The sequence below is a fragment of the Gavialis gangeticus genome, unplaced genomic scaffold, assembly GCF_001723915.1.
Source record: "Gavialis gangeticus isolate Ggan-Ray unplaced genomic scaffold, GavGan_comp1, whole genome shotgun sequence".
NCBI classification, from domain to species: Eukaryota; Metazoa; Chordata; order Crocodylia; family Gavialidae; genus Gavialis; species Gavialis gangeticus.
Window position 1 is genome coordinate 7,013,307 of NW_017729007.1, and position 26,865 is coordinate 7,040,171.

General features: G+C 40.7%; 1 protein-coding gene and 1 long non-coding RNA gene across 2 annotated transcripts; both read left to right on the forward strand.

The window, feature by feature from the left end:
* Positions 1-1,044: 1,044 nt before the first annotated feature.
* Positions 1,045-26,865, forward strand: LOC109292036 (ADP-ribosylation factor-like protein 8A). Its single transcript, XM_019509284.1, has 6 exons — positions 1,045-1,156; positions 18,219-18,292; positions 19,529-19,622; positions 22,192-22,259; positions 24,511-24,581; positions 26,681-26,865. The coding sequence occupies exons 1-6, from the start codon at positions 1,097-1,099 to the stop codon at positions 26,728-26,730; spliced, it is 417 nt and encodes a 138-aa protein (XP_019364829.1). The 5' UTR covers positions 1,045-1,096; the 3' UTR covers positions 26,731-26,865.
* Positions 6,223-8,107, forward strand: LOC109292037. The gene is made up of 2 exons (XR_002096025.1): positions 6,223-7,044; positions 8,043-8,107. It is a non-coding gene; the product is annotated as an uncharacterized LOC109292037 (long non-coding RNA).

The following is a 26,865-nucleotide window of genomic DNA, read 5'->3' on the forward strand; positions in this document are numbered from 1 at the left end:
ATTGAAACGCATCCTGTTTATGTTAGCCTACTCCTGTAACCTGTAATAGGTTCCTGATGTATCTGTCAAGTTTTTCCAAGATTCCAATGTTGAATAATAAATAATATCACTGGTTTCTAGCTTCCAAATATGTGTGCAGCATAAAAATAAATATTGAACAAATGAGTCCAGTGCCTGCATCATACATTGAAACTAACTAGATGTTGTCTGAGTCGGCTCAATTTCAAACTTTTGGTATTTCCGCTAGGCATGTGGTTCTGTAAAGGAGCACGGGTACGTTTCTGTTTAGTAATGTTTTTTCTTCTACTGTCGGAGATATTTAGGAGACAAAAGAAAATGCACCCTGCTACTCAAGGGACATGTCTACACTGCAGCAGTGGTGTGTGTGCCCAGCCCAAGCTGTTTCTTAGCTCAACCCACTAAGCCAATCCAACTGCCATGTTCCAGGGATGGCAATGCTGTGGTGAAGATGCTCTGTGGCTGTTTTCAAGCCCTCAGTCGTTGGCATACTTGAGAATGGCTGCTGGGGTTGACTCCAGGATATCTTCATCAATGTATTTCTAGGAGTGTTCAAGGGGCAGTTGTGGGTTGGGTATACCAGTGCCATGATGATCTTGGTGTGCTACTGCCATGGTATAGACAGATGTATCCAAGATGACAGTGCCATCTGCAGTGCTTCGTATGCCAGTACTCTGTCACCTTTGTTACTGTTGGGGCTGAATTGCTGGCAGCAGTGGTGAGGAACTTTGAGTTGGGGAAAAGTGGTGAGGAAAAGTCTTGGTGTTGGCAAGTTCTCTTCTAGTTTCAGCAGTGCTGCTCCCAGATTTGCTGCAAGACTTGAATTAAACTTTATGCAAGGTCCCCGACTCTGCTGGTGATGAGTTCTGCCAGTCCAAGGAAGAAAAGGCTGGGGACACAAACTGAAGCACAGCTTCTTATGTAGCCAGAAAGTTAGTTAATGAATGGATTGGTTCTTATAAAGAATGAACATGTTCAGTTCTCAAAATGAAATATTGCTGACGTTAACAATTAATTATTACTTACATTAATTAGAACATTTTTGTTTCCCCTCTAGTCAGGGCAGTTTACAGAAGATATGATCCCTACAGTAGGCTTCAACATGAGAAAAATAACAAAAGGAAATGTTACTATAAAGGTAAGTGGACATGCCTGAACTATGATAAATAGAAAATAACTAGTAAAACAACATTTTTAGCTTGAAATGCAAGTGTGAGGAAACTAGTTGTATTAGCATACTTGATCAGTCTTTCTTTTCTTGTGTGAAAGAATGGAGTATTCGCTTTTTGAATATGTGGCTTAGTCAGTCAGATAATCAATAAAATATGTTCAGTTGTATCAGGGAGGGCCCATATAGCAAGTATCATGTTGTTAATGAGAACAGACTATGCAAAACTTAGTCGCTTTAAAAAACATGTATTTTCTATGTTTGTCCTTGCATCTTTCTGCCAATATCTGTGGTATTTCAGTCACTTTTTTCAGTCATGTATGTTTCCACAACTTACTTCCACCATTCCCTTGGCGTGTGAAAGACGGTGGAGATTTATTTGGTAATACGTGAAGTGAAACTAACTATGCAAAATGTTATCAAATGGGCAAAATGAGCTTAAAGATAGTGTGTTTTTCTCTAATCTCTTATCATGCCTTAAAACAGCAATTAGGGAAAAATAGAAAGTTCCTAAGTATTCAGTGTTCCCTTTTATATTACTTAGCTCAAAATATGATGACTTATTTTCTTTTAGGAACATATTATTTTGTTTTTACAAGAGGCAAGGATTTTTGGGGATATCTTTTCTTGGATCAACTGCATAGAACTGTTGGACAAGCTTTCAGGCATTAAGGCTGCTTGCAGAAATAATAATAAAAAAAAATCCCCCAAATACCAGAGGAAGCAGCACATTACTTCAGCTTGGCTCTGCAGTATCTGTATAGATCAGATGCTTCAGTGGGGCTTTTTAGAGCCTTTATCTAAAGCAGAGTCAATCAGCTATTGGATAAAAGTGCCAAAAAAGCCCCACTAATGTACCCGATCTATGCAGACTTTGGGCAAGCCGGGTCCAACTAATGTGCTGCCTTTTTTGGGCATGCGCTGGGCTTGGCGTGGGTGCACGCCAAGTTTAAAGTGCTGGTTTTTTGTTTGTTTTAACGTCTGCAAGCAGCTCAAGTGTCTTCCCTAATTTGATTTACATTTTTATCGCACGATTTAACTTACTACTAAGATATGTGTTACACCAAAACTTCCCCTTTGAGCACTTTCAAGGGGGAGAAATTAAAAAATATTGGGATGGACTGAGGGACTATATTTCTTCTTTCTTAAATGTCAGTCAGTCTTAACTTTCTATTCAAATTAAATCGGTATCCAGTATATTCAAATCAGTGGCATAACTAGGTGTGGAGAACCAGAGCAACAGCTGACCTAGGGAGGAAGTGGGGTGCAAAACTAGCTGTACCACAGTTGGCACTGCTCCATGCTTGGTGGCTGCCCAAAACACAGACCTGACCTGTTTACATCACTAATTCAAATGATTGTTCATCTGAAAATGTAAGCAGTTAACTTCTACCTCTTATTTTCCTTGAATCTGTCGTATATGTTTACCTCCATTCTTCTTCCTTCAGTTCTGGAGATTTTTGTTCTAAGGTTTGGATTTTGATTTACGGGGTGCCCGCTTCAAAGTTTGCTTACACAAGAAAGATTTTGAGGGGAATAAATGAAGTTTTAATGAATTTAAACAGCGATGGTTGTTATACTGGTAGAACCCTCTTTCATGTATGAATGGTCTTATGCCAATGTAAGAGTACCTCTTTTAAGAGCTCTTCCCCTGTCATTTGGGATTGCTTTTCAGCTAAACCCGAAAACAAGGCAAAAATAAGAGTGCCCATATGGTAGAGTTACTCTGGTTTACCTATACTGGTATAACTGTTAACATTTTTCCACGCAGAGAAGACATTAAACTTTGTGTTTTAATGCTGTAGCTATTGTACCTCTTTTCAAGTTGTGTTATAAAGTATTTATATATTAAGGTGCATAGCCAATTCCATTATAAAGGATTCTTGCCACCTTTTTGGAGAGAGGTGCTTGCAGGAAGTCTTTGAAATCTGGTACAGTGGAAAAATCTTCAGGCAACAGAGGTGCTTTTTTTTTTTTTTTGGTCCCATGAAATTATGTTCAAGTTTGCCTGAGATAAAAACTTAAATGATAACATTTTCTTCTGTGACTTCCATTACTTGGGAAACTATTATCAATATGCCCAGATAACATACAACCTTAAATATTGTCAGAGAAGTCCACATCAAGTGGCAGCAGCTTTCAGCAACAGGAAATATGAGATCTGTGATTTACCAGTATAATTTTTGTTCAAAGACTTTGTATATGTACTTTACCATAATGTATTTAATTATAATATCACCTTTTTTAGCATAGGACCTATGCTTCATTCATTTTTCAAGATGAATGAAGCACGGAGTATATTAAAGTTGCACAGGCAACTGGAAATCTGGTATTTCTTGTATGTCAAGTGTATGATTTTGAAACTTTAAAAAACTTTTCTTCCACCTAGGTTTATTTTATGTAATACCATATATATGAGAGAGAGAGAGTGCAGAACTAACACAAAAGGCACCCTCAAAGGATGAGACAAATTTTAATGCACTGTGTGCTACAAGATAGGGAAATGTCTTCCTTGAGTTAAATCTTGAACCATCACCACTTTCTATCATAATATCTGAGCAATATTAACTACTATAACTTTTAAATAAAATATTTGTATTAAAATATATTCCAATAAAGAGTGTGTATTATGGGGAATTTATAGAATATCAACTTTTGCCAAATACTAGAGAAGAAAATATCGTCTCTTGAATCTATCTGCAGATACTGGGAGTAGTCCAGGAATAATTTCTTCCTAAGTCTTCTAGACTTTTCATGTGTTCCTCACAGTTGGGCTAGAGACTGGTTGGACTGTTTATAACTCCGTGTATGAACATGTGAGATGCTTTAATTGAACAGTATTTACCCAAAAATAAGTTTTGTTTTTTTTTTGTTTCTTTTTCCAATACTGTTGTGCACTCTGCTTCTACCATTATGTTTCAGAGCATGTCTTTCTAATAATGTGCTGCCAAACGGTATGAGGCAGATATGTGACAACTGGTGGCCTCTTGCACAGGTGGTATCAGATGTCAGATAAATGTAGTCACTGTGAACCATGACTTTCTGGTGTGTTAGTAAAGATTAGTACATTATTTAGAGCATCAAGCAGTGTAACAACAAGATAAGAGGCATCTAAGGTCTAATACGGGCTTGTCCAACATACGGCCCACGGGCTCCTGTGCAGCCCACCAAGCCGTTTTCTGAGGCCTGTGGTGCTGTGATGGGAAACGAAACACTGTTTACTTTCGTTCCCACCCCTTGTCCCTCCCCCAGCCCCTCAGCAGCTTCCTACTGGCTGCTGAAGGGCTGGGGAAGGGACAAGGTTCCCACACACACCATGTCAGCTTGATGTTGCCGATGCGGTGTGTGTGGGAAGAGGAGTAGCCGTGTGCCACTCAAGACAGGATGAGCCCAGCTGGAGCAGCAGGGGCTCAGCTGCACTTTCCCCCTACCTGCACTGGTCAGTCCTGAGCGGCACACGGCTCCGCCGCCACTTCTGCTGGTTGGTGCTGACCTGGGCGGGTCTGTCCCATCCGGAGCAGCACGCAGCTGAAGCCAGCTTCCCATGTGCTGCTGGGGATGGGAGGAGCCCAGCTGGGTCTGCACCGGCCAGCAGAAGCGGCGGTGGAGCCATGTGCCGCTCGGGACTGACCAGTGCAGGCAGGGGAAAAATGCAGCTCAGCCCCTGCCGCTCCGGCCAGGCTTGTCCCGTCCCGAGCAGCACATGGCTCTGCCGCTGCTTCTGCTAGATGGGGCCGACCTGGCCGGGCTCCTCCTGTCCCCAGTAGCCATGTGCTCGGGACTGACCAGCGCAGGTAGGGGGAAAGTGCAGCTGAGCCCCTGCTGCTCCGGCTGGGCTCATCCTGAGGTTAATTTAATGTTTGTAAAATGCTTGGAGAGCCCCACATAGATGCACTGCATAGAAATGCAAAATATATTTTGAGTCATTTGGTTGGCACCTTGGGCTGAGATTTTTAAAGCTAAGTCAGAATGTCAACTTCCATTAAAATGAATGGGATTTAGAGGGCTCCAAATCATTTATGACAACTTTGTAACATGCCTATCTACCCCTTTTTGCAAATCTCAGCCATAGTTTGGAAGCTCAGCCAAAGAACATTAAAGCTTCTGAACATAAGAGCATAAAAAGTGCCATGCTTGGTCAGCCCCATGGTCCATCTAGCTTAGTATCCTGTCTCGAACAGTGGCAGAGGTGGATGCTATAGAGGGAGAGTTTTGAACTGGTTAGGCCCATTTCATTGTCACTTTTTGCAACTTCATTGGTGTCAAAGGTCATGTGACATCACTTCCTGATGTGATATGACTTCCTGGGAGGTCTTTGAATATGGCTCACCAATCTACTGGGTGATAAAGTTCATGATCCGGCCCCACATTCAAAAAGGTTGGATACCCCTGGTCTAATCCAACAAGGCCTTCAGCAGTTGCCTTTCTGGCTCATATTGGGTAATCTGGAAAATGTGTCAATTTTGTGGTGAGCTGGACCTATTCTTCCAATGGAGAGTATAAAGATTCCTTTCAATGCACTGGAGAGGGACAAAGAGGAACAGAAAGTGTGTACCAGCTCAGTGACCCTGAGGGAGAAGCCAACTGGGAGATCCCCCACCAAACACCGCCTGATATATTTTTGTGGAGTCAGGGTCCAGACACAGCAAAAGAAATGGCAACTAAGCTGTTTGGCAAGAGAAGAAATGGTGGACAAGAGCCCTCTTCTCTGTACAAGTTATGCAGCTTTTTATTGTAAATATGTAGTGGGAAGACTAATTATTCTAAGCTTCTTGTGAGAGTTAACATTAGTAGCAGTAAGTTATAACCTCACATCACGGTGCAAGTTAACTTCTTTCCTTCCTTGGCCTTCCCTGCCTACAACACAAGCAGCAGCTGCCAAGCTTTTTTTTTCATTTTCAGTTGGCTCAGTTGCCCTAGCATGAGCACCATTCTTGCTGATGCCCACCCTTTGGCAACTTGAGTTATTCCCAATGATGACAAAATTGCCCAGATCAATATGCACAGCAGTTGGTTGTGTCAAGTGACTCAAAATGAAGAACAAGAAAAAACTGCTGAATAGAAACTGTAAAAGAAAAATTCTGATTAAGAGATTTTTTTTTTTGTAAGAAACTTTATAAGGTCAAAATACTTTAATTGCATGCAACAGGCAGCATGCCAGATCATACCATCTCAGTAGTCCCCATTCATTATTTCTGTTCTATACACAAAATAGTTTTAGGCGTTGTGAGAACCAAAGACAATTAGGGTGAACTTGTTAGTCTTTTAGGCTGACTGGCTGATGTCTGTGCAGGTCCTCAAAGATTTAAAACCCAGGATGTTTATTGAAAGAAATATGATGTGGGCCTGCTGTATAAATTAAACAAAAATAAAATCAAGAAAAAGTTATTAAAGCTATGCTACTGTTAAGTCTCAGCTAAATTGAAAATAATGAAACAGCTTTCAAATCAAAATCAAATCCACCAGTTAGCTTCCATATTGGGTTGGAATTAAATGTTCTAATTAATGAAATAATCAGATTAATATAATCAGTAGTCAGTCTGAGAAGGGATCTGAAGAGGTAGCAGTTTGAAGCCAATAATTTTATCCAAGTGAATCAAATATGTAACTTATAGCTGGATAAATAATCAATACTGAAACCAAATTATTTTTAAAAATTTTAAACAGTGACCTCCAAGTCAAAACTTCCTCCCTATGTTTAGTATTTTTCATGACCAACATATTCCTGCTCCTTTGCTCCCACAAACAGAGAAGTTTCAAAAGAAGCTTTGAAAGAACACTGTGATAATGGAAGTTGACAACTTATTAAGCAATCACTAGATGACTCTCAAATGCTGAGCACAGCATGCATTGAATGAGTATCCTTTTGAGACTATGTTTAAGTCTGTCACATTTTCTTTGTGGACTTCATAAGTGCTCAGATCCACACATACATGCACAAATATACATGCTTGAGGAAAGTGTTATGGCTGTTTTTTTTTTTTGGATGAAAATGTAAAATGGGATGATATAATTCATTTTGCAAATAAGACAATTTAGTAATCTGTATTTTAGAATCAAGCCATACATCAGCTTCTCTCTGAAAAGGTTCTGAATAGAGAGAGGTTATTTTTTAAAACTTCACAAGAAACAAAAAAGAAAAAAATACAGTTGATAAAGTCTGTAATTCTATTTATAATTCTTTTGCAACATACATTAGTAAAGTGACTGAGGCCATGACTTTTGGTTGGACTAAGTGAACTGCCTCTTCGGTTTGTCAGTTTTGCTGACAAAAACAATACTTTTTTAAGAAATCTATTGGCGAGATGAACATTATTTTTCTCACATTGTCCATGGTTGTATCCTAGAACATTACATAAAGCAGAAGTATGATCCTTGCAGTCAAATCTGAGACCAAGGCAAAGCTGCTTCTCCCCACAGAAACTCACGTTTCTCCCTTCAGAGAAGCTGATTCTGCAATATTCTCTCTGTGAATAACTCTTATAGAAACTTACTGACCTTCCCCCTACTCATCCCTGTGAAATTGCCTCTTCCCTTGCAAGCAGTTTCTCCAAAGAGGGCTTTATTGCATGGATTATATTTGCTTTCAGTAAACAACCTCTGTTAGTCTGGTTACACTAATCACCAGCGGCCTCTGCCTATTCCCTCTCGTTTCATAGATCACATTTTAACAAAAATCTATCGGTCCCAATTACATCTCTAAATGCTATCTGTTAAGTATTATCATAGCATACCCTCCTAGGCCATGGAGGTTAGCACTTTGGAAGTGAATACTAAACAGCATTTGTTGCTCTTTTAGTATTTTATGAACTATAGTTCACTGGTAATTTCCTTTTCACTGTAATGGTTATGGCAGATGTGGACTTCTAGTAGTGTGGAATAACAGATGTAATGGCTAGTGGTGAAATGCTAATGCAACTGAAAAAAATTAAAGTAAGGAAGACATTCTTAGGGCATTGCAATGGCATGGCTAGAAACTCATATTGGATATTACTGTTCAGTAAATGAAGACTGTATTTGAGGTAAAAGGCAGGCCCAGGCAAGAGGGAAGGGAAGTGAAGGGGAGGACAGATGTTTCTGTCAGTGGATGAGAACTCAAGAAAATGCTATTGCTTAAGCTGAAACAACGGGCTTATATTAACTGCCTGATAAGATGGTGTGAATAAGAACACTGCTGTGAACTGTCTAGCTCCACCGTAATTACCATCCATGCATGAGAAGGGGGCCGGGAAATCTGGAATGCCCATGAGACGCACATGGAGTTGTAAAGTAGTATCTCTGCTGCTGCTGCTGTTGTAAATGTGTTATCTTGGTTTACTGTCACAGCTGGTCTGTGTGTTCATTAGTGTATAATAAAGTAGAATCTGGGGGAAAAAATCGATGCAGTTAGCACATCAATCATACTGCTCCTTTAATATCAATAACATCAGCTCACTGTTCCATAAATTCCCTTTCATAACTAATAGAAATCATGAATTAACCATGAGGAGAAGGAAAGCTTCAAACCATCAAAAGTACATCATTCCTAACTATTTTATTAAATATTAATTTTTGAAAAAATATCATTGATTTCACTGATCCATTCTGAATCCTTCATTGTGTGTGTGTGTCCATGCCCACAGGGTAATTCTAATTTTAGCAACACACTGACAACAAGCTGTTGATCATGATAAAAGTGGGGGGACATGGAGAAATATTCATCTTTCTCTGCTAAATGCAGAGAGTACTTTTGCTTCCTGTCTCTCTCTCTCTCTCTCTCCTCTGAGCAACACACATTCTCTGTCACAGCACTGGTCTGATGATTTCTTGATTTGCCTAAAAGGTTAGTCTCCTCTTATTCCCAGCATCAGAGAAGCCATTCCCAGTTTCCAAAATGCTGTACTGCAGAGTAGTCACTCTCAACAACTTGCCTCTCCCTGGTTCTCTGAGTAGATTGAGTAAAATTAAGGAAGATTTGCAGTGACTTACAGTTTTACAAACCCACATTCTCCGCGGGTTTGGTTGGCAAGTTTTGTGTGATCATGTAATAGTGATTTAGCTAACTTTTAATACTGTAGGAGCATGCAAATGTTAAATCATAGTAGCAGATGCACCCTCCCAAGCAGGTGTTTGGATTATATGGGAACTTGCAAGTATGTAGGGGAACAGGGGTTATGTATGAAAATAGAGTACAGGGCATTGGAGAAGAATAACCAGTAGAACTGGAGGCTGATGTGTTGCTTGCTTTGATATTTGGTTGAGGCCAGTTATTTTTGACAGCATGGATGTTGGCTTGTAGCAACTTTGAGACACTTCTGTCAAATCAAGGATTTTATTGACTAATTTGTATCTTAAGCTCAGAGGTTTGGCAGGGCAGTGCCAGTAGCTTGTGTGGTCAGCCAACAGCTGCAGCAGTGGTTATTTTTGCACCTTCAGTCTTATAGGTGATGGTTGGGGAGTTGGGTCTTTGAGTTTTGGTGTGTTGGAGAATCTTCTTTGTGGTTTGCTCTGAGCCCTTGGGATACAGCAGGATATCAAACTAATAAATGGATGGACAGATGGATAAATAAATAAATAGGAAGTCGGTGTCTGGCTGCTATCCCAGTTGCTCCTCCTTAGTTATGCTGTTCCTTGTGCTGCAGTTTTGGCTGGAACAACGCTGCTGTGGGTTTGATGTCAGGCTGAAGTTCTGGCTATCGCCAGCAGAGGCCGCCACTCCCCTGCACATGCTGCTGCCTGTGCATGAGCCCAGAAACCTGCTGGGCACCTGGAGGAACTGGGAAGCCAACTTGGGAACACCAGGCAGCTCCCAGCAGCCCTTCTCAATCCCATTTAGTGTTGTGCAGGGGCGGAAGGGCAGGAGGTGGAAGGGATCCCACAATGGTAATTTTCTATGCCCCATGGAGGCAGTTGGAGCTCCTGTTAAATTCGTGAGGACTCCAGCCAGAGGGCTCAGGTACAGGCCTCTCCATCCTCCCAGCTGCACTGTGGATGACTTAAACTAATTTAGCTTTGTGGATTCCCAGGCCAGTGCATCGGTCACTAAACCTAGTGGGGAGCTAGGCTTAGCTAGGGTTTCATTTATATCTTTCTCTGTTGCTACTGAGCTCCTGTGATGGAGGGGGGCCGAGCTGAGGCAGCGCTGGCAGGGAAGGGGGGAAAGTTGGGTACAAGCTGTGCTCAGTTTTCTGAGTGGAGGAGTAGGTTGTGCTAACGGGCTGGGGAAGGAGGTACGGGGCGTACTTGGGTGATAGTGAAGGCAGAGGGTTGCCAGACTCTGCCCAGAAGATGGGGAGAATGAGAGACAAGATAGTGGCCATTAGATGGAGATGGGCTGTGGGCAGAAAGGCCTAAATGAGGGGCCTGTGGTCAGAGTCTGAGGAGAGAGAGGAGAAGTGTTATAATGTCTTATTTATCAACCTGGGATAAGTGAAAGGAGGTCCTTCAGGTTGTGCGTGTGATGGAGGTGCACATACACCAGGGAGGTTTCCCCTCCTCAGAAGTTCAGAAAGCAAGGCGAGCTTACGAACAATGAGAGGATTCTTGGTCTGCTTAGTGATTTTTGAGCTCGTGGGGCAGACAGTACCGGAACAGATGGTGGATGTAATAAGTGGAAGTACCTTTAAAAGAGGGCAGATGAGGTGGAGAAGGGCAATAATGGTGCCCAGGAGCTCCTCCGTCTTTTTCCTAATTCCTGCCCCAGGTAGCAATGAAATTTGTGGGGGAGCAGCCAAAATCTTGGCCATGGGCACATGTGATAAAATCCCATTTCACTTTACGTGCTCAAATGGCAATTTGCTATCCACTTAACTGCAATTTTAGGCACTATTCACAGTTTGTGATTCGACTCCTGACAGTGTGGACTACTGCCGTACAGTAGGTTGCAGAAGCGTTAGTGTGCTAACATAAGTCTAAGGGTCCATATTGCCCATGGAGAAGGATTGTGAATTTGAGCAAGTGCCTACAACCGCAGTTACACAGCTGGAATATTGCCATTTGGGCCTGTACAGTGAGATAGGATTCTGCCCTTAGTCTGGGGTAGTTTGTGTGTGGGTGGGAGGGTATGGTATTTGGGGGAAGAGTGAATTTACTTGATGGAAGAGGGAGTACAGGGGAAGGTATTTAGGGAAGCAGAACTAAGTTGGCAGAAGAGGGGAGCATAGACTGGATGAAATTCAGAGAACAGCTGAATAGACATTCGCTCTCAATCATTTCTAGCTTCTTGAACCTGCTCAACTAAGGTGTAGATGGGGATGCATAAAGTAAATAAACCCTCGTGTCAGCCCCACTGGTGGAAGTCAGAAAGCACAGAGAAGGAAGACCACAGGACTGATTGTGAGAGAAGTATATGGGTATGATTGCAGGAGCTACTCAAGAGAATGCAAGCTGATGTGGTAAGATCTCCCCTCTTCCTGCAACCTGCTTTAATGCATCCCATTGCTGCATCTCTCCTCGTCTCTCACTGCTGTTAAATAAATACTTTGACCGTAGACAAATTAATAGTTGTTATGTTGGCTACTAATCTGTGGTTATGAGTTAGCAGCAGTATAGTCCCCCAGATCCACACTGAACTTGCATCATGCATGTGGAGTGTGCTGGGATATTCCTGGGTCTGCAGTGCTTTAGGAATAGCTTAATTGAGCCATGACACATGTAGATATGCTTGGTCACCCAGAAACATAGTGCGAGTAGAGGCACCATTAACCATTAACGTTTCCTAGTAGGAGCTTTTTTATTTACTGTGAAAAGTCCAGCTCTTGAAAATTTTGGTGTTGTGCCCTATTTTCTGGCCACCTTATATACATATTAGTGAAGATCCCCAATACCCATTTCTATTAGTATTCCTGGACAGTTTTCAGTTTCTGCACTTTTGAAACTCAGGCCTTAGGCGTGTTTTCACTTGAACATTAGAGAGGAATGTTATGATTTTATTTAATTATAGTATGCTACATAAAGAATTGGTATGCAGATATGTGCATAAAAATATCTCTCATTTCTCAGAGGTAGCTGACACACAATATCTAATTGTAAAGTGTCAAAATACAGCTTTATCTGCATACAGAAATGACAGCTGTATTCTTCAAAGAGCCAGGAATGATTTCAAAGAGTATATTGTTCTGTGATGTATTGCCTGGAGGAAATGTAGTCATGTGAATTCTTTTTCAGTGTATACTCAGTTAGAAGAGGAAGCCATACTGACATTTGCAAAATATCAGAAGATAGAAAGATAGGAAGTATACTTCACAGAACTTTTGCGTGTAGTGGGGTAGGTATCTTCCAAAGCAGGTCATTTGTAATATGCAATAATGCTCCCCTTATTAAATATCCCACATGGAGACATTTTTTGGGAAATGCACTGTTTTCTCATGTGATAAATTAATTTAGTTCTCCACCTCCCCCAGATCCTTCGATAATAAACCTGAATTTTCCCTAATGCAGATTCCACTGTGATAGATAAACAGTAACTGATCATTATTGCCTTTGCCTTGAGCTTTTTACAAAATAGCTTCATATATTATTTCGGGAATTAAGGCATCTAGGATCTCAGTAGAACATCCTTATTCCTCCTTGCTAGCCAATTTGCAGTAACATGCTGTCTGATATTGCTAGGCATAAGTTGTCCTGTTGGCAAGAATGCTAGAAATTTCAGTATGATCATGGCATTTTATAGGGATTTGGTCCCTTTTTGTAGAGTTTAGGGTTCCTTTCACCATTCCTTAGGATTTAAAAGGTTTTTTTCAGTGAACAATATTTTTGAAATTCCTTCTGTTTGCAGAGAGAACTGTTCTGACTGAAAGTGCATGTGGTGTTTGTCTGGAGGCAGAAACTTAGAGTAGTATTGAGAAAAAAGATGATCCTTTTCCTTCCTGGAACCTTCCCATTAGCTGTCAGACTTGCCCACAGTAAGCACTTATCAAAAACCAATGAGTGCATCAATGAGTCCCTAATCCTGCTATAACCCACAGCTGTCAAAACCCTTCAGCATGCCTCCAGCTGTTTCCCTGCTCAGCTGCCACAACTTTCCTGTGCATGAAAGGATATAGACAACTTAGGAAAAATTTTATATCCATATAAAATCTAGATATTGAACAAAAGGCATATATTTTTGAAAAATTAGAAGTAACAAACAAGAATAAGAACACCAACAGGAAAGTGACTCTAAAATATATGGATTATCCTATCTTACTAATTGAGATATTGGTGTAACGTACTATACTGCCATTAAGAATATAAAAGAGTACATACATGCTAAGAATTAAACACACAAGAATACATTCAAAATTATAGCAACTCCTTAATGTGATTTTAAATCTCTTTAGCCTCTCCCCACCTAGAAATGTAGTGTGAAAGAAGCTTCTTCCCTGGTTCATTTTGGGCATCCTTCAGGGCATTGCCTATATTTTCAGTTGAGCTGGTCAACTCAGGATACAATTGCCTTCAAAGTGTTGTGAACATTCAAATCATGAGGGGCCTATGGAGTGTGCAGTAGTAATTTAAAATCTAAGCTTTTTTTAAAGATCTCCTAGACATTGATTTAAACTTTTCATACCTAGCTGTATCACCTGCTATTGAGTCATAACTTCCCTCCTCTACTAATACATATCCTATATATATTTTCCCTATACGGTAAATACTGTGCACAAAAATAAATGATGTACCAAGTATGTAAGCTACAGACTAGACTATTATTCCAAATCCCATGTTGTTCCCCCCCCCAGGGGTATATTATATTATATATTTATTTACCTAGCAGTTCCATTGTTTTGATTGTAGGCTGTTTGGAAGAGACCTCATAAAAGACCTAGCTCAATGGTAGGTTTTATAAAAGCATAGGAAAAATGCTATAAGTATGAATACTTTTTACGTATTACTTTAATTTGACAAAGAGAGATACAGAAAGCAGTTCAGACAGTATTCATTTTTTTCTAGTTTATCAGTTTAACCCGTTTTCTTTCCCTTGTGCAGATGACTTTGGTGCCTCAGACTATAGATTAAGTGGTTTCCAGATCCTTTCAAATATGTTTGTTCTATCTTGCATCTCATATGTCTTTTCTTAATGGTTAGTTGTCAGGTTTATTGAGAAAACAGTCATCCTCACTTGGATATGACCTATCTTGTCACCATTTCAGAATGACTCTTTCTGCTAATTAACATAATACTCATCTAGGGTTTAGCTGAAGAAATATCCCATAGCTTAAACCTACTGTATCATTGGAAAGGCACACCCTATAGCATTAGATAACCATCCTGTAGCCTGTTCCAGTTTTCAAAAAACTAACTGCCATACCTAGTTTTATAACATCTACTTTTAGCACTGGTTTCCCTCTCTTCCTTCCTTTTATTCTAATCCTGTTGGGAAAATAGCTTCCCCCCACCCCCAAACAGATGCGTACCAGATGGTAAGGGATATTTTCAAGGTCGTCATGACTTATTGTGATCATTAGCTTTGGCGTGAAGTTTGTTATCTAAATAATATTGAACTGTGTACCCATCCCTTGCCATGCTTTATAAATAAATGGTTTATTTTCTTAAGATTTTCTGAAGCATTTCCCTCAAATGTCAGAGGGAATAATAATTGGTATATATTACTGTATTTAATGTGTAAAATTTTCCGTCTTACAGGGGGGACTATGTTATGCGAGAGAGAGCAGTAAGATGACAATTGGGGAATGATTTTAATGGTGAATTGGGAAATCTGCCTTTCTCAAATATGAAATCAATGTGTTGAAAATGAGAAATTAATACATGAACATGATCTATGGACGATGGTATAAAAAGCAGTCTCTGTTAGTTGGAAAAGACTTAATCCGAAGGATGTATTAAGTTGTACCCCTTTATGTGTATACTTATCACTGTGGCACCTTAAATATGAATGGATTTGGGGAAAAAAATAAATATGAAACATCTTTTAAGAAAGGGCATAATCTTTTGATATCATATGTTATTTCCAAATGCATTTTGAGCTACAATGAATACATTTGCTACTTTTGATATAGCTCTTCTTACATTGATACCACATTCTGCTTAAAATAAGAAATAACTACTAGAGAACAAATGCATTTCTTTGGTTGATTTTTCAGTAATTATCATTATTTTAATAGGTATTTGACTTGAAATGTAATGTTTGTTTTCTTGCGTCTCTGAGCTCCTCATATGTGACCACATTATTTAAATCTTTATAGTGATACTTCATTCTCAGCGCAGTTTTGGCTCAAAATGACTTAATAAACATTAGGGCTAAATTCCACATGGATATAACTTGCCAGTACATTAACCAAACTAGAATAAATTACTGGAATTCAGAAAACTAAAAGCCTGCTATAGATTGGTCCCATAGGCATCTAAATGGGACCTAGATAGAATTTAGGCACTTAAGGTGCATTAAGTGATCCAAAATAACTCTTACATGTTTACATTAGTTTAGTATCCACATTTTAGATCTCAAAATCCCTGTGTGCTTAGGCTTCTCTTCATGCAGAGAAGTACTCTAGTTTGAATACTTCTTGCCTAAGTTCCACTGCAGTTCAGCTAAGAGAGAGCACTGTGTTTAATACATGCCATCAACATTGTTTAACAGCAGCCATGCTGACTAACTCACAAGTGCTCTTGATGGCGCCACTAGCTCTATTTTATATCATACCACACCACTGAGGAACATTTACCATTCAGGTTTATTTTTGTCTAATGGTTCTTTAATGTAAATGCATAAGCTGTTCGGGGTGAGAGGGCAAACAGAGTACTTCTTTGTCCTGGCTGAGTGCTTATAGAATCATAGAAAAGGGACCACAGGAGGTCGTTTAGTCCAACGCTCTGCTCAAAGCAGGACCATCCCCAGCTATTTTATCCCAGCCAAAGCTTTGTCTAGCCAGGTCTTAAAAACCTCCAAGGATGGAAACTCCACCACCTGTCTGGGTAACCTGTTCTAGTACTTTACGGCCCTCCAGTAGGTTACAGATTCAGGCTGTTTCTTGTTTGTCCTCCTTTACCTTCAAGACTCTTGTACTTTGAGCTGCTTGTTAGTCCAGTTTTAATGGGGGTTGTGTGTAAAATGTCCTCAGCTAGCCTAGTATCTTGCTTGGTGATTTAGAGTACTTTCCTAGGAAATGGGAGATGCAAGTCCTGCAGGCTGAAGACCTGTGAACCAGGTCTCTCAAGGTTTGGGTGAGTGCTGTAACTACTAGACTTTTAAAATAGTAACTATTAAAAGGTAGTCAGCATCACATCACATCACTTACGTCCTGCTTCTGTAGGCACCTACCCTAAGAAGAGGACCCTTTGGACCCCACACTGACAGAGTTGCTCCTATCTTTGTTTAGACACACCTCTTACTGAATTCAGTCTTCCTGACTTAGCTTTGGAGGCACCTGTCTCTCCACATTCACTGTATAGGGAGCCAAGGTGCCTATCTCTGTTTCTCTGAATCTCCCTCTTGGGGCCAAGCAGCTAAGTTTTAAGAAACATGGAGACTTAATTGGAAGTGCCTAGCTTAACAAAGTGTGTCTACTCTGTAATTTAGTCACCCCAGACATGCTTTCTAGTCAAAACCTGGAGCTATCTGTATTAAAAACCTCTTGGTTGCCCCCTGGAAGCAATCCAGTCTGCATCTGGAAGCTGTCATGGACCATGTCCAGACAAGTGTGGCCATGCAGCACATAGCACTGCAGACACATCTGTGGCACTACATACCACACATTCAGATGCTCTCTGCGCTGCAAAGGAGCAGAAGGGGTGGGGGGAATCCCCAGGCAAAAAAACCCAGCAGAGCAATGCACCTGGGGGCAACGCACACTGATCAGAATTGGAGCCTGGCTCGCTGGAGCCACTTTCCAGCTGCTGGCCAGGCTCCACATGGTAGGATTGCTGCTGCTGCAGCCCTTGAAGACCCCCAGGTAAGGCTGCTGGGGCCAGCACAGTGCTGGCCTCAGTCTCTCCTACCCCACCCGGGGTAACCTGCTGCATGCCAGAGGGCATGTGGCACAAGTGTTCCCTGGGAACAACTAGCGGCGGCACAAAGTGCACCACTGATAGTTGCCCCAAGAAACCAAACATTCACGCATGTGGATGCAGCCATGCGCATCATGGTCCAAGTTTAGCTCCCCCATAGCCAACACCTCTTTGCTTTGTGTTCAGAACTCATCTGAACATCACAAACAGGCAACCTACCAGCACCTGGCTTCTGTCTGTACAGTAAGCTGTTTTTACTGCCAGCAATCAAAGCCAAACACAGGAGGAGGAACAAGTGGTAGGTTGAATGATTCCTAGAAGGGCAGTACCCTTAAGCAGAGTCCTTCTAAGAATCAGTCTGCCCACTTCTTGTCTTCTGTGTTTGGCAAGCAGCTGCAGCAAAGTAATACAAACATGGAAGGGCAGATTGTGCGTCTTGGGCTACTTAAGGATGACCCTTACTATTGATCCAAAATAGTCTAAACATAATCTAAGGGGATATTTTGGACGTTTATCTAATATCTCAGGCCTGTAAACATGTTGTTAAGTAGCAGTTTTGATTAAATGAGTGATTAAATTTAAGTTTGTGAATATGAGTTAGCAAGGCAAAGTGATTGTTTCAAACTATTAATTTATGAAGTAGAAGACATGCATATTCAACTTTTTTTTCCCTTTTGCTTTTAAGTTCAGATCTTATCACTGAGATTGCTACTTAAATTTTGCAGTCAACCCATTTTCTTTCTGGGGTTGATGTTCTAGACCTTCATGTTGTTAAAAGGTTCTCCAGTGAGCAAATCTGAAGGCTATTGAGATACTAGAGATAATCATATTAAGCTGTCTTTATTCTGGTTTACACTCCTTCCTACTCAACTTGTTTTCTGTTTCCTTTAATTTTTTTCTTTTTTTCTATACCACTGGAAAATTAATGTGTTCTCTCCGTTGGTATCCTTAACCCTACTACAAACCCTACTATTAAGAATGTTGTAACTTCTTAATATGACTATGGTACTATGTCCTGGTAGTAGATTTTAAATTTAAGTGAGACATCTGTGTCCTTATTATCCAGGTACACAGAGTAATGAAGGGTGCTTATATTTCTGGTTTCCAGGTTTGGGACATTGGAGGACAACCAAGGTTTCGAAGCATGTGGGAACGCTATTGCAGAGGAGTCAATGCAGTTGTGTAAGCTTGCTTGTGTATTTCTTAAAGATATGATTAAATATAGTCTTTTAATATTGATTCATTTCACTTTCAGGCCACACTATCTCCATCATTTGCTTCCTCCATATATACAATAGCATTCTGGCATGGTGAGGTGTTAAGCTTATTGTGGAAAGTTTAATATAAAGGGGAAGCTTAAAATGTGGAGTAGTCCTTTTCAGAAGCTGATAAACGGAGGGAATTCTCTGGTTTAGGAAGTAGAACTCCATAGAAGTATGATTTTAGACACTAACATGAACGTCATTTGGGTAAAATTGAGACCATATTGCTTAGTGTAGTTATTCTTGTTCATACACTGTTGTCAAATTTAGGGGGGTGTGAGGATTTTTTTCTGTCATTGTCCATTGAAAATGATATTAAAGTTTTAGAATCGTACGTAATTATAGAAACTGGGGCTTTGATCCAGAGCTCTTTGAAATCTGTGATCTTTAAGTAGAATTTGAATCAAGTTCTAGATGGAGAAAGCCTGCTTAATTATTCATTTAGTCCCCTAACTGTTACAAAGTTATTCCTTACTCTTCAAATATTCTTGGAGAACCCCACTATCACATGCATATTTTTCCAAGAGTGTCATGACAGAAATTTGTGTCATGACATATCCATTTGACTATTACTGTTTAGTAGGGGGCATTACTTTGGCAGGGGTGGGCACTTATTTTGGGTGGAGGGCCACTTACTGAGTTTTGGCAAGCCATCAAGGGCTGCATGACAGGCAGCCAGGGGCAGATAAATATTGATTTTCTAAATTTTTTTAGGGGCCCCATGGGCCGGATAGAATGGCGTGGTGGCATCCAGCCCACAGGCCACATTTTGCCCACCCCTGCTTTATGGTAATAGAGAATAATACTGCACTTCTGCCAGCTGAGAAGAGTATTAAAAACTCTCTATTAATTTGTTTAGATCTGGCAAGTGATTCAGTAATAACATCTGGCGCACACATGGAATATTTTACACATCCAGCATCCCTTGTAAGAGATCAGTTACATTTTCCAGAAGGTTTCCAGCTGATGTCTGTTTCTGCTGGGGTGTTTTTTTTTGGCGGGGTGGGTTACTTAATTACATGATTTTTACTCTCCAAGGATATTATAAAATAATATGATCAGTGAAAGAGCAATATATCTGATACATTTAAAATATTTTTAAAATACAGCTTTCTGTGTGCAGTAGGAAAATTATAAGTAATGATTTCACATTTAGTTACATGGTGGATGCAGCAGACTTAGAAAAAGTGGAAGCTTCAAAAAATGAACTGCACAACTTAATAGACAAGCCACAATTGCATGGAATCCCAGTAAGTGACTGCATTTTTGTATTGATCTCATGTTAATGTTGACCTATGTATAGCCTAAACTCAGTAAATTTCAGTGAGAATTAAGTGTCTGACTTCTTCAGGCTCTTTTGAAAATATCAGCCTTGCAGTGCTCAACATTCTTATGTTATGAAAATTGTTGTGATAGTTTTATACAAGGGTGTGCAACTTATCCTGTAATATCTGTATCACGTTTATATGTTTTGCAGTGTAAGGGTCGAGTTAGATTTGAACCAAATTAATTTTATGTAAGGCATTACCAGATGGTGATAACTGAGCCTAATCTTATAAGGTAAGCCAAAGAAACTGCGAATTTGAAGAACCTCTGTGACTATCATGGTGATCCTGTCACTCAGCGAGAGAGGCAGGTGATTAGGATTGTGGGAAATGTAGTTCTGTCAGGGATGCTGGCCTAACGGAAAGGATTGGGAAATAGTCCTCCAGCTACAACTTCCAGGAAGCAGTGCTGCCCAGTAAGGAAGTTCACTCAAGTCAGGTTATTGTTTAGCTGATTTAAGCCTGCATCAACCATGGCTAGTAAGATTTTTTTTTACATATTGTGCTTCTGACATGAAATTTACTAAAATTTAACCAAAGTTGCCGAAATTGTAGTTTCAGTGCTAACTTTGAGTTAAAACTAGTGTTGGGAACCCTTGACCTAGTGACCCAGATGTTGGAGACAAAATCTTAATATGGGTAAGATGCATCTTTGGGGGAACTGGCAGGCTTTGAATGTCAAATAGTCCTTTGTTTCTACAGATTTTACAGGAGATTTGGATGCATTCTGCCAAATCGGAATATAAAAACCTGAAAAAAATGCAAAAGTAAATTTGTTCTCTTACAGGAACTTGAGTTTGGTAAAGAACAGCATGAGCTGCTGAAATACCGTTTAGTCATTAGGGAGGTGGAATGAAATGTTGTTTCAGTAGAAGTAATGAGCACTTTTAGCATAGGTTATTTTCAGCCTTAGATCATCCTCCAGTCTTGGTACTCAGCAAATGAAGGCACAGGCTTATCCCATAGCAACTGTTACAGGAAGGAGAATCAATGGCCAGACCCATCACAACTTTGTCTGGCCCCTACAAGTATTGCCTAGCTCCTGGGTGTTTTCTTTAGGCACATACTTTCAGCTAAGTAAGGTCAGTGACTTATGAAAGTGCTATCAAAAGAAGAGCCAGCTGGGAGGGATAGACAGGTGACTAATCATTACTGAAAGTAATATGAGTCAGACCCGAGTATTCTGATCCTTCCACCTCCTGACACAATAAGAATTCAGGAGATAACTGACTTTAACTTCAAAGGCTCACAGCATATTACTGTGCCAATAGGCACCAATTAGGAGAGTGGTGACAGGTCAAGGTGCACAGACAAAAAGCTAGTTTTTCACATACTGTTTTGCCTCTCCTATTTGCCTTTTCTGTCTCCTCCCTTCATTCTCATTAGTTAAGTTGTTAGTGTATACTTGAAGTCAGCTTAATTTTGCGTGTTTTAGTATTGAATTCAGTTGACCCAGTTGAAATCATCGTGGTCATTTTCAAGTTGCAGTTATGTGGTTTTCTTTTTTAGCTATTATTTTGTAGAAACTAACTAGTTTTGATCTTCTCTTTATTTATTATACTTATTCTTGGTGTTATAGATTTGAAGGTAGCTTTATTAAGCTGACAAAGATTGCTAATGAATTTTAATATGCTAAAGATCCATGGTGGCTGTAGAGTAATCTTGACTTTAACTCACAACTGAGATGCACATTAAAAGCAATAGTGCAACCATAATTTCAAAGACACTCTCCATCTCTGACTCTATTTTGTAAAAACTATAGAATACATTTATCTAATGTTAAGTTATAACATACACTGGGCATTCTTTATGCTAGTGGGGGCCATCATTTTTGGTAGATGTAGTACAAGTAACCCCACATTCTCACAGAGTGTCACTCTAGCCTCTTTCCCCTGCTGGATCTTCTGCTCTGTTATCTGCTCCCTACCCTCTATTCTCACCCAATCTGCTGCTCTGCTTTATGCTCCCTACTGTCTATGATCTGCTTCATCTGTTGCTGCTCGTTCTGCTGCCTGCTCTGTCTGCTGCTGTGCTGCCTGCTCCGTCACTGATTTGCCTTGATACACATGGGTTGCCCATGACACAACTTGGTCATCCCTGTTTTCTGCAGCATGTTCAAAAGTATCTGTTTGTTAGTGTTTTCATTTCTTACCTAGTTCCAAATGTCTACTTTGAGCTTGGCTTCTATGTGGGATAAGGAGAGAAGGAAGAATGAACCACAGGCTGCTATTTGGGGTGCTCCCTTTTTAGAGTGCTTATCTTGAAACACTTTAAAGTGGCAGGTGGGACTTCAGCAGTGTGTGATACTTTATGGTGTCTCCAGTCTTATGCTCTAAATTAAAAGATATTTTTGCAAATGTAGCTTACCATGTCTTAAATAATTAAAAGGTAAGAGAGTGAATCCTTTGATTGTAGATTCTTAAAAGTAAATGACAAAGTTTATATGTTTAAATGACAAAGTTTATATGTCTGGAAAATGCATTATTTCTCTTAGGTGTTAGTGCTTGGAAATAAAAGAGATCTTCCAGGTGCACTGGATGAAAAGCAGCTAATTGAGAAATTGTAAGTAGCTGGCCTATCTAAAAAATTGGTATGCTCTGGAAATCAGTTTTCCAAGGAAAAATAATTCAGTTCAGGGCAGTAACTAGCCGTGACCAGATTTCATTTCATTGTCTCAGATTCTCCACTTCTGACTGTACTGACATCTAACACAGCAATCTTGTTTAATGGCTCAACAAAGCAGTGTCAAATTTTTCTTTATTATTGTTTTAGTCATATAAATTGTTTCAGCTATCCTATTCTCCCATCAGTGAGGATGTAACTATTGTAAAGAATAATGTTCTCACTTGCACTATCCAGAGTGTATTGTAGTGGCAGTTTTATGCTTGACTGGCATTAAAATAGAATCATTTGAAACTACTGTCTCTAAATTTAAGCAATTCAATTATTTTTGGCATGCAACCGAAGTACGTATTTCTGGATTACCGAAATTGCTTCAATTAATACGTTTTGTAATAGCAATTTCCTTCTGTACAATAGAGTCCAGGAGTAATTTTGCCCAATATATTTCTGTGCATCAGACCACATCATTTCAAACATTGGGATGTAGCACACATGCATGAGAAGATGGGCAATTTCGGGGACCGGGTAGCAGATCCAGTCACTCCCTTTCAACATGCCAGAACATGTAGAGCTTGGGATTGCAATTCTGGGTTCCATCTGCACCAGGAAGTTGAAAGCCATGTACAGTGCAGTCTTGCCTGGTGCTACCTGCCACAGGGCTCTGCAAATGCCAGCTGGGAAGTGGGAGGAGTTAATGTGGACCACCTGTAGATGGTCTATATTGTGCTTTAATTTGAATTTGTGGCACATTAAAGCTGTGCTACGCAGCCTTATGTTGCTAGCACAACTTTAAGCTAGCCAGTGCTGGGGGAGGTCAGCAGCTCTTTGCACATGGACACTGAAAGCTGCACTATGCAGCCCAGTGCTGGGCTGCATGGTGTAGCTTTAAACTTGCCTCAGAATTGCCAGCACGGGGGGGGGCACATTGACCTGAAAGGACTGGGGATATGATGGGATCTCAGGAATCATCTCAGATCCTGAAAATTGCATGTCCCATCATGCCAGATAGCAAACCTCTGGCATGGCAAGATGTGGACTCTTGGGATCCAGGATAAAATTCTTCAGGGGTGGCAAAGTCTGGCAAGCACCCCTTGCCCATGTCACTGTAGCCAGTTTCCATGGAGACCTCAGGAGCAGCAGGGCTGTGATAGCATGGGGCCAGGGTTTCCATGGAGACCGGTCCCAGCAGCTCTAGCAGGGCATGCAGCAGGGCGGGGAGCTGCTCTGGGGCCGGCCTGGATGTTGTGGTTGTGACAGCATGGTTGGAGCCCAGGGAGGCACGTGCAGGCAGCAGATCATGGCTCTGCCCTTGCTCTGGACCATGCTGTCACTCCTGCTGGATGCCAGCCCTGGCCCCGGAGCAGCTCCCTGCCCAGCCATGTGCCCTGCCAGCACTGCTGGGGTTCGTCTCCATGGAAACCCTGCCCCTCCCCCCCGCTATTATGGCCCTGTTGCTCCTGGGGTTTCCATGGAAACCAGCTGCAATGACGTGGGCAGGAGCTACTGGGAAATGGATTCCAGCCACCAGCTAGGTCCAACATTTTGCCCACCCCTGCTTCAGATCCTCCTATGTAAAATGAGGAAAATATAACTTCTCTATTTCACAAGATGACAACATCAGAATTTGTGAAATGATCAGAAATGGTGGTAGTGGGGGCCAAATGAAATGTATAGTCTCCCCCACCACACACAGTTGTATTAACAGATATATCAGAATTTTATTTCAGTCACCTTAATTCTCAGTAGAGTAAATTTAGCATGATGTGGGGAACCTCCCTGGGATTAATATTGTGCTCCTTTAAATTTAGTTTTAAAATGTTACAATTCATAAAAGCATTTTTTTTCTGATACAAGAAAGTGAAAAGAGACATTTTGAAGAGAGGGTCTCATCTCCCAGTTGCTAATAACAATATCAATTGGATGCCTGATTTTTCTAATTTGCCCTATTACACTGGCTTAATCAGAAATCTGAGTTTTGATGTAATGACTTTACAACCTTTTAAATCTCTAGGACTTTAAAAAATTCACTTACAGGGAGCAATAGTAAATTTCTGAAGCTGCTTATCAGAGGCTAGAATTTGGCCCTCTGAATACAAAATAGCAATCATGTAATTAAATGGATTGTGTGGGAAATGCTTCGGTCAGGTTTTGTGGAGTAATAAAACTACTTAATGGAATTTTCTTTCTATAGAAACCTTTCAGCTATTCAAGACCGAGAGATCTGCTGCTATTCTATTTCCTGTAAAGAGAAGGATAACATAGGTAAGCATACAATTTTTACAGTGCCTTCTGTATGTGACATGTTGAGATTTTCAAAAATTTTAATGAGGATTGAGCATCCAACTCCTTTAGGTACCAACAGAAGGTGACAGTGGCTTGAGGAGGACAGAATCAAATTGCATTTAGGCCCCCTCTACATGTTAAAGGCATTCTGCAGTTAACTGGTTAATTGTGCAGTTACCTTGAGACCAGCTACAAGTGCGAAGTAGCTACGACACCATAAAAAGCTCCAACTAGCTATAAAGTTAGACTTTGAAAATGTGTATTAATGTTATAGCTGGTTGATATCAAGCTTTAATTTTCATGTGTAGCAGGGTGTATCCTGCAGATGGGACCCCCGTCTGCTGTGCGCTCCCAGCCACAGGGGTGCACCATGCTTAGCTGTGGCTGGCAGTCTGGCAACTGCCAGAGACTGTCAGCTCCACTAGCTGCAGACTCTCTGGGTCCCAACAGTACTCCATAGACTGTAAAAACTGCAGAGGAGCTTCAAGCCATGGAGGGACCCCAGACACCCCTGTGACTGGGAGATGCAGCTGCTACAATCTCCCAGCCTTAGAGGTGTGTGAAACCCCTGGGGTAGGGAGATCACTACTACAGCAGTCTCCTTGCCCCAGGGGTTTCTTGCACCCTGGTGTGGGGAATCACTCCAGCAGCAATCTCCCAGCCACAGGAGGAGCAGGGGCCTGTAACTGGGATCCCCTAAGCTGAGGCTACACCCAACTGAGAGAGCTTGCTTCTTGCTGGTTCAGGGGCATCCCAGGATCAAGCTCCCCCTGCACTAGCAATAAGGCGCAATGGGATCTAATGTGTGATCCCACACACCCCTCCTGCCATGCACGTGTCGTGGCAGGAGGTGCAGTCATGTATATTGTACATTAGGTCTCATTGTGCTTTTACTTGGGTGTGTAGAGGGGGCCTTAGGAACCTAAACGTGGCTTAAGTGCCTTTAGAGGTAAAATAGGATTTAGGCCTCAGTGTGCACTGAATTGAGAGGTGGCTTGTTCCATTTTGAAAGTGAACACAAGGCATAACTGACTTCCTCTGTGGTGCTGGCTAGTAGCATTTCTATTTAGAATCTGAGTATTTGATTCTGCCTTGATTAACTGCAGTCCAAATCACAACAATCACTTTGTGTCTTTTATCCATATTATTTAATGACCTTTAAAGAATGAAGTCATCTCATCAACATATCCTTACTGAATTTAAATCCCTAGGCTCCTGCCCTTGTTTTACATATACACTTGTCAGTCAGTCAGTCTCCACCAGCTCTCTTCCTAGATGCTATATCCTGTTGTCTTTTTCTGTCATTCTCCGCTAACCATAACCTTTCTCACCTGTTGACTTGTTGCCTATATGCTGGTTTTGTACAGTTCAGGGCAGTGTAGGGATACCCAAGCTAACTCAAAGCGTGCTAGCTTGAGTGCTGTAAACCATCAAGCTGCAGCAGCAGAGCCCCAGGGCGCTTTACCTGGATTGCTGCTAGTACCCCAGCTCTCTTGCTTGGAGCTAGCTCAGGTATTGCTACATCGTAGTCGCATCTACATGAGTGGTAGACCCTGCAGTTGGTACTTGCTTATGCTTTTGCTACTGCACAGTAGCATTGCCAGACCCGAACTGTGTGGTGATAATACTGCTCAGTAGTAATGAATAGTAACAATATTAGCTTTCTTAATTGCTCCAAATCTAGCTTTCAGTCTGTTTTCTTGTTTAATGATCAGCTCTTCAACACTGATCATGGATTCCTGCCTCAGTTGTTATTTCTAGTCATACTTATTTAATTCCTGTCTGGACTTTACAGTTCTCTTTTTATGTTCATTTTAAATCTTTGCTTTTTCCGACTGTATCTGCTCTGTGTCTTAAAGGACTTCATTTTCCAGGTTGTCAGTTATCACTTTTCATGAGCACTAAATCCATGTAATTAAAATAGAACAAAATAAAAATCCAGCTCTGAAGTAAATTTCATTTCTAAATGACTAGAAACTATAATATGTTGGGTTTTTTATTACAGTGATCTACTAGCATTCTCTTATGCCTTAATATTTTTCAAAAATTGTGTTGTTTTTTTTTTTTTATTCTTGCAGACATAACATTACAATGGCTTATTCAGCACTCCAAATCAAGACAGTGTTGAAGAAAGCTTTTCCTGAAAATACTTTTCTTTCAAAATCATGCTGATCCTCAGCTGCTATACACTACTGAAAGGATAAAAGCAAAGCTGCATACTACCAGGACTCACCTTGACCAGATTCATTAACAAAAAAAAAAA

Excerpts from the sequence above, each read along its gene's own strand:
- LOC109292036 (XM_019509284.1), top strand. The coding sequence starts at position 1,097 with ATGATCCCTACAGTAGGCTTCAACATGAGAAAAATAACAAAAGGAAAT. Across the intron at positions 1,157-18,218 it reads AAGGAAATGTTACTATAAAG|GTTTGGGACATTGGAGGACA; the intron begins GTAAGTGGACAT and ends TCTGGTTTCCAG. Across the intron at positions 19,623-22,191 it reads CACAATTGCATGGAATCCCA|GTGTTAGTGCTTGGAAATAA; the intron begins GTAAGTGACTGC and ends TATTTCTCTTAG.